Here is a 20,219-nt window from a genome sequence, read left to right as displayed (position 1 = left end):
ACTGCTGTAACGACGTATCTAAGTGTATTTTATTAATCTGAGCGGCGCCATTTGGGGGTACATGGAAATCGAAAGTATACACTGTTTTATAGGTCAACGTCCATCGGGCAGTCAGTGTTACCAACTTTCATCGACAAAAACGTGCCAGACGGGGTACGAAAACAAGCTAGGTACCTTTTTGGCAGGAAAAAACAATAGATTTTGTGAAAATAAAATTTCAATTTTGCCTATCGAAGAAAGTGCCCATTATACGGGTAATAATCACACCACATTTTCCAAAAAACTCATTTGAAAATTGACATAAAATAATTTATTTATCTAACAACCTACGATAACTAATAATTAGGTACCTGATACCAGAGAGTGGAATCTTAGATGCCTAAACACACGTTAAAAATTAAATTATAATATCTATAGGACCTATCATTAGGACCATTAGGTATATATCACTATAACGCCAATAATGCTCCTATTGATTCATTGTGTTCTTTTATTTTTAAAGTACCGATTACCTTCATTGAACTATCTGATGGTCAGAAATTCGGTGTTCAAGAACATAAATAAATTATATATCTAGCTTATTTTCACCTGTTGAAGGCATCACAATAATCTAATAATACGCTAATAAAAACGCCATAAGCTAGGTCAGTGGTTCTCACGTGAAATTTAACTGTGGCCGCACAATTGACATTGACAGTTCTATGGAAACGTCTGATGGCCACACCAAATTTCACTTTTGTCGTGATTAAAAAAATTAAAGCTAAATTTTATTTACTAAAAAAATGATCAATTTATTTATAGACAAGTCCATTTAATAAAAAAACATTTGAACATTTTAGTACATATCTATTTAAAAATAATGCAAATGGAAATTCCTCAATACTCCTGGCATTGATATTTGTTTTTTATGAAGTGCATTACACTGATTGATCTTTCACAGTATACAATAGTAAGAAAAATCGACAATATTAATAAAGCAATCGCTGCTAATTCTTTGAATTGACTTGATTCTTGGTCAACGTAGGTAGGTATAACTTCGACCAAAATTTTTCAACCGTGGTATTATTAAAATGGTTTTGGTTTTTAAGTACTCGGTCATGACACATTTCCAATAACGCATATTTAACGTTAGCCCAGTTAATTAAATTCTATACTGAACGTTGGTGGCCGCACATGGGAACATAAAAATCATAAAAATGATAGATCTGGCAAGAGAATCGCAAAGTTTGCAACGCTGCAGGCGGCAGTCTTCGACACTGTCAATAAGGGACGAATTATTTATAGGTACATCGTTTTACAGTGGCACCATGGGTACGGCAAATGCGGCTTGCAGTTGTAGTGGTATTATTTACTAGCATTGAAACAGGCATTGTCGCAAGCAATTCAATACATGCGCGAATCCCCTATGGTGCCACTGTAGAATAATTTACCTATACCAGTGAATGGTGGCAGGGGTGACCCAAAGCAAAAAATATCAAACTTATTAACGAAATCATTCACCAAGCAATCTTTGAAAACGTTGGATTTGTCGGTAATTTAATCAGTGGGCACATACTATCATCATGCCCCTACTAGGGGGGGCTGACAGGGCTCTAGCCTGGGGGCCCGGCGTGGCGAGTCGACCAGATAAGTGAGATAAACATAGATCACAAATTTGCTCTAATACTAAAATAATTACAAGATAAAAAGAACTTTTTATATACAACGTTTTTAAATTTTCTGTTGAATTATTATGCTCAATATGCTCAAACTTGTACTTGATGTGAAGTAAATAAAAAACAAACAAACAAATATAGAATACTGAAATGTCATTTTGATTTCCATAGTAACGCACGTATATATTAATAATTTAGTTGCTAGGACTACCCCCTTAGCAACCAATAATAGTCTTTTTTTACGGAATTTTCTGAAATAACTTTACATATAAAACAGAATTAACTGAAAATGAAATCAATTCTGCTTAAAGATGCCTAAAAGTATTAAAAGAATGCATTGGCATCGTGTTCTGATATATTCTAAAAGTTTCAAATGTCTAGCTAGTGGGGAAGTTAGTTAAAAATCGATTGCAAGATTTGCACTGGACAAACAACCACCGGATAAACGAGAATATGAGCTAATAAAAACGTTGTAAAATAACGATCCAATATCCTATATCGTGAATATTAATCTCCCGCGGGTCCCATTCAGATAATAGAAGAAGGTTAGCAGTGTAAAAAATAAATTAAAACATTATTTTGTATCATTGTCTATAAATAATAAATGCTTGCAGCCGTAGATACACCTATTCATTATTGTGACAATAATTATCTATCGACAATTGAGAACTATTTCTTTTCATAGTGATAATCAACCATTTGACAGTAAAGTTGTCGACCATTTGTGAAAACTGGTTTTCCGATTTCCAAATTTTCGGTGTTAATTTAATCTTTTTCCATGTCGGCACTAGTGAAAACATTTCATTGTGCGAATATTGTAACCTATGGTTAAATAAGTAATAGGTCCTTATATGATATTTTGTTTTATACTAACATGTTAATCGACCAAACCCATTAAAACAGACAAGCTTCCTCCATTCGCAAGTAACGTTTGCTATTAATTTTCGCTGGATCTAATACAGCTGGTGTGTGAGGATAGGAGCAGTGTCCTTGTGTGTAGTTGTAGGCCAGGGTTAGCGAACCTTTTTACGTACGCGTGTCAAAATTTACCAAATAATATTTTTCGACTGTCTGACGTGCCAAGCAGTTTTTCATGGCGAAAAAAAGGTTTTCTAAAAAAGTTAAAAATTACAATTTAGTTCTTGAAATCCTTCACCATTTTTCTAGCTGAAGGCATATCTTAAATTTTTTGATTTTTTTCCTTGTTCTCAAATTAGTCAAAGAGATCGTGGAAGCATTTAATCATATTATATTATTCTCCATCACCGAACGGTTTCCCATTTTTAGAGATTATGTTTGAGGCAAAATAACAGGCAGTGATTATATTTGAATGACTGCCGATAATTAATTTCATAATATTTGTTGATTGAATATTTTTATTTTTAATTCCCCGATCCTAAGGACCGACCTATGCACTTGTATATTTACATTCAGACGATACATCAGTGAAACAATTAATAATTTTGAACTACAGGCACGACGAAATTTTGGACTCGCTGGCATTCGGAGAGCGAACGTCGAGGTGTCAATACGTCAATTTGTTTCGTGATGGCGACGGGGGTATTAATTCTTAAATTGTGTAAAGATGACTAAAAACGTTACCCATTTACTTGAAAAAGAAAACATGTCAATGAATATTATTATTATTGTTACTAATAGAACATACGTTAAAGTGCCCACCACCACCCGTCATATATGCACAACCGTGGATATGCACGGCCGCTTTCTACGAAACTTTAAACGTGTCTGAAAGAAGTGATTTTAAGTGCTCATTCCGTCCCGAAACGGAGCCGCACGGGGCTGATGCTGTAACCATGCACCGTAGTGCTTAAAGAAGAAAGTTAAGAAAGAAAATGTTTGTTTTTGGACTGGCTCTGCTGTCCGCTGACGTTAAGCGCTTTGTGTACCCTCATACTGAGTGTCACGAATTGAAATGGATGATGCTACAGAAGAGTCAGGACTATCCCGCTCCCCATACGACGATGCAAATTTCTCAAATGCCGCAAAGTTGGCCTCGGTTGCTACCAGATCTCCATGACCAATTGGGCCCGTTACTAATAGAACAATAAACAGAACATTAAATGGACGCATGTTGGATTTATATGACAAATTATATTTCGTTCGGCATGCGTCATTTGCACCCGCAATCCACGCATCGCCTAGCCACGATCTCTTTAGACCATGCCTCAACTGAGGTATAGCCGTAAACATACTGATTATTCTTGTAAAGGATTTGTCTGCATTTTTTTTATACAATGCGATTTGTTATATATGCATGAATTTCGTCGTTTTCGTTTGCGTATCGATTGGTAAACGTAATATGAAAAACCGAAGAAAATACGCATGACTATAATATATATTTTTTTAAATATTGTATAAGTGAGTAGTGTGACGCCCCCGTATGGTCCCCATTTGGGTGTGTCTTTATGTACCTGGAGACGCCCGAATCGGTATCAAAGCCAACAAATAATAACGGCTGATTGCGAAAATAATTAAATAATGTATAATACCACTAATAAATAATATCTGACCGGCAACATTGTCCAAAAGAAAAACACGTATGGCAACGTCGCATTGTGCACAGCTCGCGAGTCCAACGGTTTTTTTTTTGGCGCTGAGATCGCGACAAGCAGCAAAATCGCGAACGCGTACATTTTTCGCTCCGTAGAATTAAATGATAAAAAATGTAACCATATAGTATATTAACGTAAATAAACTCGCCGCTTTCCATCATAATTCCGGTGTATCAATTATTTACCTCCAAATCCTAAAACGCAGACGATAAACCAGAAAACAAAACAAAAAGTGACAGTTGAAAAATTCACACACACACGCAAAATGGAGGGAAGTGATAAGTGGCCCCAGTCAACGTGGGACTACGCTTCTTGATTTTGATCGTCTGGAATCAAGAAGCAGGTGGAATTTCTTTCACCCGAACACACACCCTGAGATCCAAACACCGGAATAGGAAACGGCGAGGAAGAAACATCCAGAGGCTTGCCTCTGGTGGCGCTCAACAAAAGTATAATAATAAGCAGTAGAAAGAGGATGCTGCCAAAGCCAAGCCAGTGAAGAAAAGAGCAGAAACACCCGGATTGCGAAGTCATGGCTCCCGATGTACTCCCGACCAACTGCATCCGCCAGCGAACTTGGCCCACGGACGAGTGTATCGGGCAATACCCTGGCTCCAACGAGGGAAAACGGCATCAAATGCCCTGCATCATCAGCCGCTTGAGCCCTCTTCGTCAACAGCAGCGTGTCTGTGAGCCTTGCAATCAGCCCTGGCCCAGATGCACCATGATGAAGAGAGCTACAAAGCGGCCTTCTTCAGCTGAGCAAAGCAGCCTCCATCAGCGGAAAGCAGCCAAGCAGCATCCTCAGCCATTAGCATCATAGATTAGTTAGTTTTAAGTGTTTTGTGTTTGGAAGCGATGTATAATAAGTTATTTCAGTGCTCGAAGTGGAAAATTTTACAACCCGGAGCGGTTGTATGAGGCAGAATGGCGTTCCGGTCCATTTCGGGCCCTGATATATTTTTTAAATTATTTTTATGAACTTTAAAGCCATTTTAAGTATAAAATTAAGTTTTCGCATATTATATTAGTATAATATCAGTGCAGTGCGTGTAATTCGATAGCCGCGGCAGGGCAAGCGAGCAAAAAAGGGGGTCGAGTAATGTGCCGGTATGCACTTTCGTGAGGGATCGACTGATTTTCGGACGGTCGCTGTTGGGAAGGCTGGGCGCGACGCCCTCCTCTCTCAGCAGCTTTACGGTGGGCCCGGGAACCGCGAACCACTATGCTACAGTGCTGCATCCGAGTCTCTCCGGCCGCCGACGTACCGGTGGGGCTTCGATCCTTCAACGTCTAGAGACGCAACCACCCCTTATCAAGCCACCGCACTGTCCAGTTACACACGCTATCGTAATCAGCCCTTAGTTGGCCCGACCCCATTCGGGCCTTTCCAGAGAGGTGCGCTTGTGACGCCCCCGTATGGTCCCCATTTGGGTGTGTCTTTATGTACCTGGAGACGCCCGAATCGGTATCAAAGCCAACAAATAATAACGGCTGATTGCGAAAATAATTAAATAATGTATAATACCACTAATAAATAATATCTGACCGGCAACATTGTCCAAAAGAAAAACACGTATGGCAACGTCGCATTGTGCACAGCTCGCGAGTCCAACGGTTTTTTTTTTGGCGCTGAGATCGCGACAAGCAGCAAAATCGCGAACGCGTACATTTTGCGCTCCGTAGAATTAAATGATAAAAAATGTAACCATATAGTATATATTAACACCAAATAAACCTCGTCGTTTCCGAAACCATTCCAGTGTGTCAATTATCCACCTTCATCCCAAATACAGACGATAAAAAAAGAAAACTAAAAATAAAAGTGACAGTTGAGAAAAATCCACACATATCAAAATGGAGGGGAGTGATAGTAGGTACTTATAATATTTGTAAATTTTAAAAATGAAAACAGTTTTTAAATATAAATAAAATAGTAATTTCTTTTCTCTTCAAAATGAAACATTCGCGTGCCATAGGTCCGCCGTCCCTGTTGTAGGCGGTGCCCGAGGTCATGTGAAGACGCCTGCCGAGCCGACATGATGGCGCTTTGCCATTTTTAACCCATTTTAGCAACACGTGTTCTTGCGTGTGTTGGTGATCTACGCGAGTGTGATGTTCCAGTATTTAGCATTTGCCGATGGCGAGTGACAGTACTGTGCTTATAGTACTTTGTACTATAATTATTTTAGTCCGTGACCGCGTGCTATAATACGGTGACCGTTATTTAAAACGAGACAGTCCTTTATTTCCGTGTATGGAGTGAATATGTTCTAATATGTCTAACAACACCAATTCTCATGGCAACTATTTGTCAGGTTGGTTTTCTGTGTTATAATCGGTGCAGTGATGCCAACCGTACTATAATTATAGTACAATACTATAATTTTGATTTCGCGAAAAATGTCAAATACTATAATTTTACGCCAAATATACCAAAATACTATAATTTTAAAGGATTCAAGACGAAAAATGTTCCTGTACTATATATTTTTCAGAAATACTATAATTTTTACACCTTTGTACTATAATCAGCATAGAAAAATATGGCAACACTGAATCGGTGGTAAATCAGGAATGTTTTTAAATTTTGGTTTTTTGGGAATTTACAAACATTTAATAAAATTTAAAAACATCCAAAACATGCAATCAAAAAGCCAAACGTACAAAGTTTCAGAGAACGCTTACTATTTTTTTACTTCGAAAATACTAAAAGTAATATTTACGACTGGAAATCTGAAAAACTCTTATATCATGGTGTTACTGCCAAAAGTTAGTAAGTTTCAAAATCATGCCATGGAGTACTTAATTGCAATTTAAAGTTTGACATTTCCTCTAAAATCTGGCATAATTCTAATTTCTCTGATTTATACGCATGTTATATAGATCTTGATTTTTTTTCTAGCATACATATTTATATTATACTAGATATAGACACATAATCCGCTATTCACTCTAAATACCTAAATTATCGACTTACTAGTTACCGTAACCATGTACGATATTAAAAGAGGTATAAAAAGTATAAAAACATGGAATAGAACCACAGAAAATTTGAATACCTACCTCGAAACAGTACCGCATGTAGAATTTGTGTTCCGACTTCCGGTATTGTATAGTAAAAAAACAACGCGTATTATAAAATAAAATGTTTGCCTAGATGCTTTATTTTAGTGTAAAATGTTGGTACTATAATTTTGTAACAATGAGCGGGCGCCCCCCCCCCCCCCCTCCGACCACCAAATTTATTCATCGGCTCACTTGTATCGCCTATTTTTTTCCGTTTTATTCGTTCAAAACTAGGTATATACTTAAAATATCAGATATTGAGATCGACCGCCTTTTATCATACCTAAATAAAATTTCATATACTTATAAATAAAAAGGATTTCAAGTTGCACATAATATTATTTTTATTTTTATAAAAATCGATGTTTTTTAAAATGAATATAAAAAATATTAAAACTATGAATTAGTTAAAAATCTCTTCGGTTAACCTTAGAAAACTTAATAAACTAAATTTTAATAATAAATATGACAATAAAATGTATATAATAATAAGATGGGGTCCTGTGACAAATTCACATTTTTTTACAATTGTAAGTTTATCTTTGACTTTAAACTTTATTATTTTTTATACCTATTTATTTAAAAAAACATTGATTTTTATAAAAATATAAATGTGTACCTATAAATAACTTGAAATCCTTTTTATACCTACCTACCTACACTTATTATTATATCTTATATTATATTTTATCTATACCTACTAATATTTAATTTTTATTTCGATCCATGATAATAATCAGTTATAATACCTGTTTATCTATCTGTACATATTTATTCTCTTCTCAGAAGGTAAGTAAGTAGGTAGACCTATTTTTCGAGTAAGTACCTGCCCATGGGATGTGAACAGGGAACTCAGAAATAATGGGAACTGAAATACCCAATGGGTAGAATCCGGGTTAAACTTACACACATGTCAAGAATACGTTGTACGTCTAATATTGAAAACTGCTCTCGGTTTATGCATTTACGCTCATTTAATGTTGGTGTATTACACATACTATTGCACGTGCATAATGCTTGCTTCATTTTCGCAGGACACTCACACATTCAAAAACCCTGCTTCAACGTTCGTCATATTGAATATAGCATATCGGTATTCTATTTATTATCTGTTCTGTGGATGTGAACCTAGATAAGTAGTTGGATTTCAAGGAAATCCACTTAGTTGATAAGTTTCCAACAATAATAATAAGAATTATCAATTTATTGCAGGGTAGTAAACAAGCTTTGTAGGTAATATTTTATTTGTTGTTTGGTAAACCAAGGAAACACAATATTAATGGGAACTGGTTTACCCTGCGGGATGTGCTATAACAGGCTAAATATCTCCAGTGTGGAAAAATATGAGATAAACTTAAGACATGTTATAGAACCAGGGAATATAAAATTAGTTGGAACTGGTTTACGCTGCGCTTCCTTCCTTACTCGATTTTTCGGGCTCGTTGCAGAGGCCATTATCAAGAGTTCATTATAAATAAGTTTTTGGCCCATTTAAACAATCTACATTCAATGATTAAATTCACAATGGAGATTGAACAACATGGAGCTCTTCCATTTCTTGACGTGGAAGTTATCAGAAAATTGGATGGTTCTCTAGGACAGAGTCTACCGAAAACCAACCCATACCAATCGTTATTTACATGCTTCATCTCATCTTCACCCTGCTCAGAAAATGGGTTGGATTTCGACATTGATGACAAGAGCTCGGCGAATCTGCGAATCATCATATTTAAAATCCGAGATATCTCAAGTATCAAAGGCTCTTCAAGCAAACGGATACTCTAACAAGATGATCCAAAAAGCCACCAAAAGCAAAATCAACCTTAACCCGGTTAGTCAGGAGGAAGAGATACAGTTCAAAGGCCGGGCCTATCTACCTTATATCAAAAACACCACCGATACTATTTCCAGGATACTTCGGAAACATGAAATCGAAACAATATTCTCAACATCGACAAAGGTCTGAAATATGTTAAGACCAGTAAAGGACTCGCAACCTTTGGACTCGGCAGGTGTATACCAGTTAAGCTGTCGCGGATGCCCAAAAAAGTATATAGGCCAAACTTCTAGAACAGTAAAGAAGCGTGTGAGTGAACACGAGAGGGCATACCGACTTAAACATTACACGATGTCGGCAGTTGCCGAGCACTCGATGGATACAGGACACAAATTTGATTTGAAACCAAGATATTGGGTCGGAATAAAGGATATTTCGCACGATTGGTAAAGGAGGCCATTGAAATCCATAGAAACCCTGAAAATATTAATAGGGATGATGGATTACGGTTAAAAACGTCATGGCTTCCGGCACTATCAGCAAAATCCAATATTTGAGCCGGTATCCATGGTTGTAACGATTGACAGATTACCTTTTTTTTAGATTTTCCTTTTGACATTCTTAGAGCAACGTTTACATTCACATTACCTACACTACATTTTCATCATAAAACATATCTCTTGATAATGGCCTCTGCAACGAGCCCGAAACGTCGAGTAAAGAAGGAAGAAGGACACACGGTGAAAACCCAAAAATCTACTACGATAAATATCTTTGAGTGTGGAAAAATATGAGATAAACTTAAACACGTGTTAAAGAACGTGTCCGGAAACTTATAAGAATGCAGTTCGGACGTATCACACTTGACCGTGAAATGTTGTTTCAGAAATATAAATGGCCGTATATTAAAGACTGTGCAACCTCTTTGGGTTGTATAGTACTAACATAAAATTCATGTCTAAATAAAACACGGTTCTTGTCCGTTTACACTTTACAGGAAGCCAGCAGCAAACATATTTTGAAAATAGCCAATATACTTTATTATTTGTTAGGTTAGGTTATCATTCTCGAATCCATGAATTCATGAATTTTGCCAAAATCAGCTATGAAAATTGAATTAATGTTCATATTGAATCTAATAAAATTTAAGACCGTGTAGTATACGGTCATCTCTTTTCGATAAGAAAGCTCAGGGTGAACTGTCCCACGGTGAAATGTTTTACATACAATTTACATATAACCGTTAATGAATATTATGCTATTTTCAATAGTTAATAATAATACTTATGGATTTTAGTTTGTCATGTTATAGTAAGTACAAACGCATGTTCTTGCTCGATGGTTTTACGCTCATTCCAACATGTCTCAACGTGTGTACCATCTGGCTTGATGGTTTTTTGTTTGACTTCGAGCAAATTGCACCATCCGAAAAAGATTGAAGATCCGTAATTCTGGCTCGATGCAGTTTGGTTAGGTTAGGTTAGGTTAGGTTAGGTTAGGTTAGGTATGCTAGTTAGTTGATGCACCGGCAAGGATCGTGTGGCCTCCGATTGCAATGAAACTTTCGTCAGTTGTTATGCCCACACCCGTGAAGGTTTCTGAATTAGTACAACTATATTCTTCTTCTATTCTATATTCTTCTATTTGTATGCGTTCCTATTCCATTCATCCGATTGCAAAAAAAGTTTCCTCAGTAATTGTGCCAACACTCGCGAAGTATTCTTAATTAGTACAACCATCTTCTTCTCCTTCTATTCGTATGCGTTCCTATACCATTCATCCGATTGCAATGAAATTTTGATCAAGTGTTGTGCTCACGCCCGAAAATGTTTCTGAATTGATATAACCATTTTCTTCTTCTTTTCCTTCTATTCTATCTTCTTCTATTCGTATGCGTTTTCATACCGTTCATTCGATCGCGATGAAATTTTGACCAGTTGTGCGCACGCCCGCGAAGGTTTCTGAATTAGTGCAACCATCGTCTTCTATTCGTATGCGTTTCTATACCATTCATCCGATTGCAATGAAACTTTGGTGAGTTGTCGTGCGCACGCCCACGAAGATTTCTGAATTAGAAAATCATCTTCTATTCGTATGCGTTCCTATACCATTCATCCGATTGTGATGAAAATTTTGTCAGTTGTTGTGCGCACACCTGCGAAGGTTTCTAAATTAGTATTATATAGAATACAAAGTTTTTTTGTTCCATCCAATTTTGAATATTTACTACATATTAATACTGTTAATAACATTTGCATATTTTGGTTTCGATTTTAATTTAGTGTTCTTTTGTTTGACCTTTACTCCTATTAGAATTACTTTCATATTGCCATATTCACAGATATTTTAATATTAAAAAGATAATTACTTAATATTATTTTTTAAATATCTAAGATAAATGTATTCAAGAAGCGACCCTGTACGAAGCCGGGTACTTCAGCTTGTATTTTATAATTATAATATATAAAAGCACATGTGAAGAGAAGCTGATGATTCAATTTTTTGTTTTTACAGTAGTGTTTTGATTGTGCTTCACCATGAAAGTCCCGCAACTCAAACAATGCTGCTGCGGCTGCACCCTGGAAACCGGCTCCATCATCATCGGATGGCTAGACCTTGTGAGTATTTTTACCTACCCGCCTTCAGTTGAACGATTTCATAATATATATGCATGGTTTTATCAATGGGGACAGTGAGTCCACTGATACTTTCGAAAGTCATTTGATTACTTTGATATATTAAAATTTTATTGGTGGAAATAATATTTATTTACTCGCTAAGTAGAGTATATTGGCATCCCAAAGTAGCCTGGTCATATTAGGTTTTACCTGGGAATAATTACCCTGAAGAGAACACTTTGCATACCATGTGTCACTAGTGCCCTGTAGTAGCATACTAAAAACCATCACTTATGCATGCTGTGCTACAGCCATGTTGGTAAATGGTAGATGATGTTGTTATTCTTATGCTAAGTACCCATGCACGTTCTTGCTCAATGATTTACATGTGTACCCTCTCGCTCGATGCTTTTTTGTTCCATATCGAGCAAAAGGTTCGATGCGAAAAAGATTTAAGGGCCGTAATTCTCTCTCGTCTCGAGACGCTTTGACAGGTCTTGTGTGGAGCCGCTCGAGTGTGTGGATGCAACGATGTTTATACTTTGAAGTCAACATGTTCGATCGACCAAAACTGTCGAGCAAGAACGTACGTGTGTATTTAGCGTTGTATTCTTAAGAATTGTGTTACAGTGGGAGATTAACTTGACGATGAGTGGAATGAGTACACCAAAAACTCATAATTTTCACGAGTTATTTCTTTGTATAGTGAAAGATTAGTGGTTTTATATAATTTATAACACTTAAGTGTTTTTGGCCATAATCCGTTTGCTCAAGTTGAACAATTTGGAGCATGGACGCGCCAAGGGTGGCTGCTGCCCGGGCGTCATCTCAAAATTGCCGCCCCTCCAAATTAATTTAAAGACGTGAAAAAAATTGTGTGTTTTTATCAAGTTTATTTTCTCTAATTGAATAACATATATTTTTTAATAACATCATTAAAAATGTTTTTTCGGACTATTACTGCCCACTGAATCTTCCTGCTCTGGTGTTTTGCACCCCTAACAGTCCCTGATTGGGTGAGTGGAGTGGATCACTGTTTAGTATTGATACTAGATAGTAGATCACAGCCTACTTAGAAATGATTGCACTAGATCAGCGATACTCAACCTGCGGCCCTTTAAGCTTTTATGTGCGGCCCGAAACACATTTATTATCAGGAATTTCATATATCTTGAGATTCGTTTCGACTTTGACGCACAGATAGTGACACCCGAAGAGGATTGTCAGTATGGTCCACATCAGATCTGGTGAGTGTTGCTATTGCACACGATTAATTTAAAAAACACACATAATTTTTAAAATCTCAAAAATGTTTTGTAAAAAAGGGGGTGTTTCATGATTTTTTTCGTCACAGCAGTAGTGATGCGACCCGCGTTACTTTACAAATATATGTATTTGGCCCGAAAAAAAAAAAGGTTGACTATCATTGCACTAGATCATGAGTGGCCAACCTTTTCAGCAGCCGAGCCAGATTCTAAAAATGAGATTTTCTTCCGGGCCGCACAACCGATTTTTTTTATTATACGAAACAAAAAAGAAATATATATTAATAAAATAAAGCATAAATGAGGATCAAACATATTTATTAGATTAGACTTTTTTTAAATAATAAAAAATAAACAAAATAATATAAAAATAAGAAATTTTAGTAAGAAGTATGATTTTGTGCGGCAGAACTAAGTGCATCAATATCGATACCGAGTGAGGTGTTGTTCCTACATGCAAACAGTTTTCCAAATGCACATCAGTGATTCGTGGTCTCACTCGGGATTTGATATGCTTCATCCGACTAAAAATCTATTCACACGTGTAAGTATTTCCAAATAGTGAAGTCATCATTAGAGCAGGTTTGTAAAATGCAGGATATTTCTCCTTGCCCAAATATGTTTTGTAAAACTCTTCCAAACCAACCTGATGGAATTTCTCCTTTAACTGTTCATCGCAACATATTTCACAATGTTCCATTTGTAAATTTCTCGGTAATAAATTCACGTCTACGGAGAATGGGGTTGCAAATGCAGCAAAAAGCACACGGTGCTTTTTAAAATCTTGAGCCAATATTTGATCCCAATTTGCGAAATTAGCACATCTAGCGGTAGGATTTGATTTATTATTATTTTTATTTTCTCACTGCTCCACAGGCCACAAGTTGACACCCAGTGACTGCGAGTTGGCCACCCATACACTAGATCAAACACACATTGGAAAAACAACGTGCCATTTTGTCCTCAAGTGCAGAATTAGACTGTCTTTAGGGATGACAAACCTATCAATGGTGCAAACTTAATTTCGCTTTATACTAAATCGTGTCACTGTGATTTCAGATCGGATGCATCCTGGGATTGCTCTCGGCCATCTACGTCCTGGTGAGCGGAAACGCAGGCCATGAGGGCTACGCCCCCAGCAAAGCATCTTACATCATCGTGATGATCTCTTGCATCATCCACGCGCTCATCTCCATCATGCTGCTCATAGGCGTCAGAAGGGTACGTCTCTGGTGTTTTTAATCGATTCTCGTTTGGAGGCAGTTAAATATCTTTCTTCCTTATTTCACACTTTCTGGTTTTAACCATACAGAAAAAAATTTAACGCTAAAAATCCGAATCAGCAACAAAACAAGTTCACGCTCTTTTTACACTATACGGTTTATGCTTTATGGTTTTTTCCATCACAAGCTTAGTTTGTGGTTGAGTGTTGTGCTATTTGGTTTTAATGAATCGACCGACCGTACGATTTAAAACTGTCTAATGTGAAAACGTGCATTAGGTCACGTACACCACTTGGTCATCGGTGGCCATACGGGCGACGTGAATGCAGTGGCAATAGACGGCTGCTATACGGCACCGTTTCTGTTTTTAACCATCGCCGTGTAATGTGAAAAGGGCCATGCTCTTCTTCACGCCAATGTGAAAGGAGTGTTAGCCATCGAAAAAATCAGACTATGATTCTATCAAACCGAGGATGGCGCCAAATACCACACTCAATTGTAACATAACGGAACATTCTTGACCTTGTCTTACTGTGCATGGCACTTAAGGCTAGCATAATATATGAATGAAAAAACATTGCACAATCTTATGGAGGACATGGTGATTACAGAGGTTACAGAAGTACGTGCACATCTGGGTGATTGTGTCCACGCTGGGTCTGGTGATGTACTTCTTCTTCACTCTGGTGCAGTCCATCAGCCTAATCGTCAATGGCCAAGGTGCCCAAGGAGGATCTGGCCTGGTCGGCGGTCTCATCGGTGTCGGTAAGGTCTTTTTTCTAATTCATTATTTGCTCCCTCCCACTCACTGTATTGATTGTGGTATTATGATCGGTTGATGTTAATATGAATTTATTTTCTAATTTTTTTACATTATATGAAGCACCTGGTTTCAAATCCCCTACAACTGTTTTTGAACAATTTTGTGTTACATATGTATTTAGATAGATATTTTTGTTACGAGGGTGGGTCAATAAGTCCTTAGAAAAGCCGACAGGTGGCGCGACTAGTACTGTAAGCGGTTTGTTTTCATGCAGCGGCACTACCGATTCAGTATGCTGCGAAGTTTCAATCAGATTGGTCGGGTTGTTGTGTGTTTCTCGTACATTTAAAAAAAAAATTTGCTTGTGGAAAATGGAGAAAATTGAGTTTAGAGCTGTTATTAAACATTTTAATATAAAAGGGTTAACAGCAAAGGAAATAAAAAATGAGTTGGATTTAGTTCATGGCATATCTGCTCCTTCACTTGCAACTATTTATAACTGGTTAAATGAATTTAAACGTGGTCGTACATCAACAAAGGATGAACCACGCTCAGGACGTCCTGTAGAGGTGACTACACCAGAAATGATCAATAAAATCCACGATATGGTGTTAAGTGACCGAAGATTAAAGTTGAGTGAGATAATTGAGGTTACAGGGATCTCAAAAGGTAGCGTCATTTCTATTTTACATGACAAATTGGGCATGAAAAATATTTCTGCAAGATGGGTGCCGCGTTTGCTCACAGTCGACAATAAACGCAATAGGGTGGTGGCCTCTAAAGCCCTGTTGTCGCTCATGCAACGCAATCCGGATAAATTTTTTCATCGCTTTGTGACTGTAGATGAAACATGGATACACCACTATACTCCCGAGACGAAAGAACAGTCAAAGCAGTGGATTGCGAAGACAAACCATGTCCAAAGAAGGCGAAAACCGTAAAATCAGCTGGTAAGGTTATGGCTACTGTATTTTGGGATGCACGTGAAATTATTTTCGTTGACTATTTGGAAAAAGGAAAAACAATAACAGGGGATTATTATGCATCTTTATTGGACCAGCTAAAAAACAAAATTGAAGAAAAACGGCCTCATTTAAACAGGAAAAAAATCCTCTTTCATCAGGACAATGCCCGTGTTCACACATGTTTACGATCAATGGCTAAAATTGAAGAATTGAAGTTCGAATTGGTCGACCACCCACCGTATTCGCCAGATTTAGCCCCCAGTGACTTTTTCCTTTTCCCAAACTTAAAAAAATGGCTAAGTGGACAACGTTTTTTTTCAAATGAAGAAGTCATCGATCGGACAAATGCTTATTTTGAGGACCTTCCGAAAACTTATTTTTCTGACGGTTTAAAAAAAATTGAGAAACGTCTAACCAAGTGTATTGAGCTCCAAGGAGATTATGTTGAGAAATAAAAAAAAAATACAAAAATCAAAACTGTTTTAATGCTTTTTTCTAAGGAATTATTGACCCACCCTCGTACCTATATGATGGCCAAAGATTGAGCTTTAAGAAATGCCAAAAACCGTCAATATGTATGATCAAAAATTAGGGTGAATTTCAAAACCTGCTAAAATGGTCAAGTGTGCTTTTCAAATACCCCTGAAATGGATAAAGAAGACATTCACGCTGGCGCAAATCCAGTGGTTACAGGTTCAAGTCCCGTCGGACCTATTTTTTTCAAAAAATAAGGTCTTCTGGTAGGTGTATATCCGAGGTGTTTTTAAATTATGTATATTTCTCCGATAAAAATGACCACGAGACGTCTTTATTTCTTCATGCATTGCTATAATATGTGAGTTTCAGAACCCTTTAAAATCATGGGTAAGTTTCAAAGTCCTCTAAAATGAAAATCATTTGATTTTTAATTTATTTTCTTTGTGAAATATGTTAAAAATGGGTAAAAGACATTAAACAAAATACTCTTTAGAATGTATGAATCAAATATATAAATGCATAAAGTTTACAGATTTAATAGATATGAGTTTTTCTCAAAACTACGTAAAATCGTTTTTGGAGGTTTTGAAACTAGGCGCTTCATATAGTGAATATGACAAATTACGAGTCCAAAGAGCTCACAACATGACATAAAAAAACATAGTACGTGCATGCTGACAAATTTATTAGTGGGTATGAAAAATTTAATGCATCCATTCACTTGGAGTAAACAAATAAAACTGCTGCACAGCTTATGTGAATTACCGACCAGCGTTGCAAACATCAGTGCCACGTTCAGTCGACGAGCAGAGCGCCTGCATTTTGACTTGAATTCAAGTGCGGGAGGTATGACATGATTATAATGCGCAGAACATTGCTTACAAGCGGTGACACTTGGATTTAAACATGCATTACATTAAAAGGATGTTTTTAACAATTTTTACATTTGAGCGCATATTTTGTCCATTATATAGAGGTTCTACTGTTTCATGTTTTGAATTTATAATTTGCAATATTCACTGTGTCTTTTTTCTCTCATGCCATCCCCTTTTAGAGGTCAGCAACCAACCGCTGGAGTGTTATTTGTCTATTTTATGCTACCCTGTTCTACATCCAATAGTTCTACACAACTTCTCGGTCTTTTGTGTCTCCCCATTTGAGGTACAGCCACATCTCAAAAGCCTTAACTTACTATTTATTATGTAAATTTAATATAAAACTAGTTTTATTAAATTTTCAATGTGAATTGTCTGCTGCAGCTCTCTACGGATATTTCATCCTGGTGGTCCACAGTCTGTCCAGGGAGCTGATCTCCGAACAGCAACACGTGTAAAGACTCCCTGCGACGACAGCGGGTTCCTGGCGCCTTCCACCGGTCGGTTCTTCACTACGTTTCCCGCTTTTCTGTCGTATGCGACGCTAACTACTTTGGCCAACAGACCATCCAAAATAATAGTTAAACCTTGTTTTGTGCCTTTAATATTAATAATAGACCATATTGAAATGACATCTGTCATTATAAATTTGAAACTGGCCCCGATTCACTGAATAATATTTACAGCACGTTTAACTGCAGTTGGAATGCGGGGCGAGAAAAGGCGGAACCTTTTACAGTAAAGGGTAAAGTCGTTCAGACTTATTCCCAGAAGACTTCACAATAACAATATCTAACTGTGCGTATATACCTACATTTGTTTCCTTAATTATTTTCAATGATTATTGTAGAATGTAACACTGACAATATGTTCTCAGTTTATTGAGGTTGAGTCAGATTTTTAACGGTATTAAATATAAAAATGACTGGAGTGCAAACTATAAAAAAATGACTTTATTTTTATACAATATAATATTATTGCAAACATACATTGTAGTTTATAATATTCATTTAGAAATGGGTATTTTATATTCTTATACAAACCAAATCAAGGTACAATATAAATTCAAAAACTGCGACAATGCAGTTAATTTTATTATTCAACAGAGATGTTATTTACAGAAGTTTTTGACGCATTTATAGGCACATGTCTAGGTGCCTACATAATTTATATTTTTGTTAACTTTATTGTAAAGATCTGTGACGCATCGTTATATTTTTAAGATTTTTTCCAAGTTTGTAAATGAGCATTGGTTGATATGACACTGTCAGCATTGAAAAGTACAATTATTCATAATATGGCTTCATGCAAAGGTCTTCTCATAAAGTGCATAATATTACTTTGTCATCTCATCTCAATATTTTACAACAATTTTGCTTGTATTTTTTTTTATTATTTGCAATTTTCAGCATCAATTATTGTAGAAGGGTAACTGACAAATTGTGTTAATTAATCGATTATTGCCATACTTGAACAGTCACATTTTCTAAATAAGCATGTTAATTCTCGTGACAATTTAAAATCATTTTTTTCGCAATCAAATAATTTTAACAAAGTAAACTGCAGGCGCAAAAAAATCATTTAAGTGACATAGAAAGAAATGAGTGTGCTTTTAATATGAACTATTTCCTAAGTAATTAATATAAATTTAATATTGCCAGTAATACATAATATTATGATCATGTTGCCTTATTGCGTATTGCAAATCTTACAATGTATCGATTTTACATTTTTACTTTTTTAAGTTTTGCTTTAAGTGTTGTTGTCACTCAAAATTTTTAGAAAATATTTGGATGCATTAATAAAATTATTTTACGATATACTGTTCTCAACAATATTATTTGAATCATTTTGCTAGTATTTTATTGTTTGTATTTGTTTTTGTCCAATGAGCTCACTGTTTAATGACTTGAGTAGGTGAACACATAAAGTAATATTTCATATTTTTATAACTGTTTTAAAATCATTGAATTTTGACAAAATGATTATATTTTTTGAGAGTAGGATTATTTGAATATAACATAATGTTAAAATAATGTCTAAAGTTAGACTTTAATGATGTCTCCATTTCGATGCAATTGAAGGGGTTGAAAGTCTGGGTCCAAGTGCCAAAAATGTGAAATTGATATATAACTAAAAAAATGAACAAAACCATATATATATGAAAACTTATATTTTTATTTTTACAAAATTACAGAAGAATATGATAAGTTTACATAATTCTAAAGATACAGTAAACAAAGGAAGAATATAATATTTAAATATGGACAATATTGAAACGTTCTATGTAGGTAGGGACACATAGGCCCATATTTCAATGTATCTGTGTGACAAAACTGGTAGAGTTAATAACTTAGACCCTTCAGAATACCATTCGGCTTGGCATATAGATTGTATTGAAGTAAAAAACTGGTTATAGAATTTTTTGGCACTTGGACCTTAGACTTTCAACACTTCAATTGTTTTTTATACACAGCTTTTGAATGCACAATGAATGTCCACTGTAAGACGCATAATAATTAAGACTCCGAATGATATGGGTTCTTTTCAATGTTTTGTATGCTGAAATGTATTATATTTTCTAAATAAAATGTAAAATAAATTTGCTCTTTGTATTCTTTCTTATGAAATGAAATTATTAATTAACACTTTACGATAAGGCTAAAAGGATTATCCCCCCCCCCCTCCCTCAATAGGTACGGGCCGAAGAATTGATTTAAAAAAATACTTCTAAAAATATGATGACGGAAGAAGCAACCACATCAGCAAAACTTACACAATATATTGAAGATCTACAGGCATGGGTGAGTGGATTTTATGATTTAATTCAAGACAACGTTTAAAGGTCAAACATATAAAAGATGGATGGATTGTACTCGGTATATCTGCAGTTAATTATGCATCAAGCTGAACAGTTATGTTTCACAGCGACACTATTCAAAAATTATTTGTAATTCAC

General features: G+C 36.0%; 1 protein-coding gene across 1 annotated transcript in view; it reads left to right on the top strand.

The window, feature by feature from the left end:
- LOC147064928 (uncharacterized) overlaps positions 1-19,862 on the top strand; it is a 37,697-nt gene extending 17,835 nt beyond the window's left edge. Inside the window, exons 2-5 of the mRNA XM_085957443.1 lie at positions 11,589-11,692; positions 14,017-14,178; positions 14,792-14,945; positions 17,645-19,862. Coding sequence (XP_085813569.1) covers positions 11,612-11,692; positions 14,017-14,178; positions 14,792-14,945; positions 17,645-17,718 — 471 coding nt within the window. The 5' untranslated portion in view covers positions 11,589-11,611 and the 3' untranslated portion in view covers positions 17,719-19,862. The remainder of the gene's footprint in view (positions 1-11,588; positions 11,693-14,016; positions 14,179-14,791; positions 14,946-17,644) is intronic.
- Positions 19,863-20,219: the final 357 nt, after the last annotated feature.

The sequence above is a fragment of the Rhyacophila brunnea genome, unplaced genomic scaffold (genome assembly GCF_057557595.1).
Source record: "Rhyacophila brunnea isolate RB1 unplaced genomic scaffold, BYU_Rbru_1.0 scaffold_7, whole genome shotgun sequence".
NCBI classification, from domain to species: Eukaryota; Metazoa; Arthropoda; class Insecta; order Trichoptera; family Rhyacophilidae; genus Rhyacophila; species Rhyacophila brunnea.
This window is presented reverse-complemented; position numbering and strand designations above follow the sequence as displayed.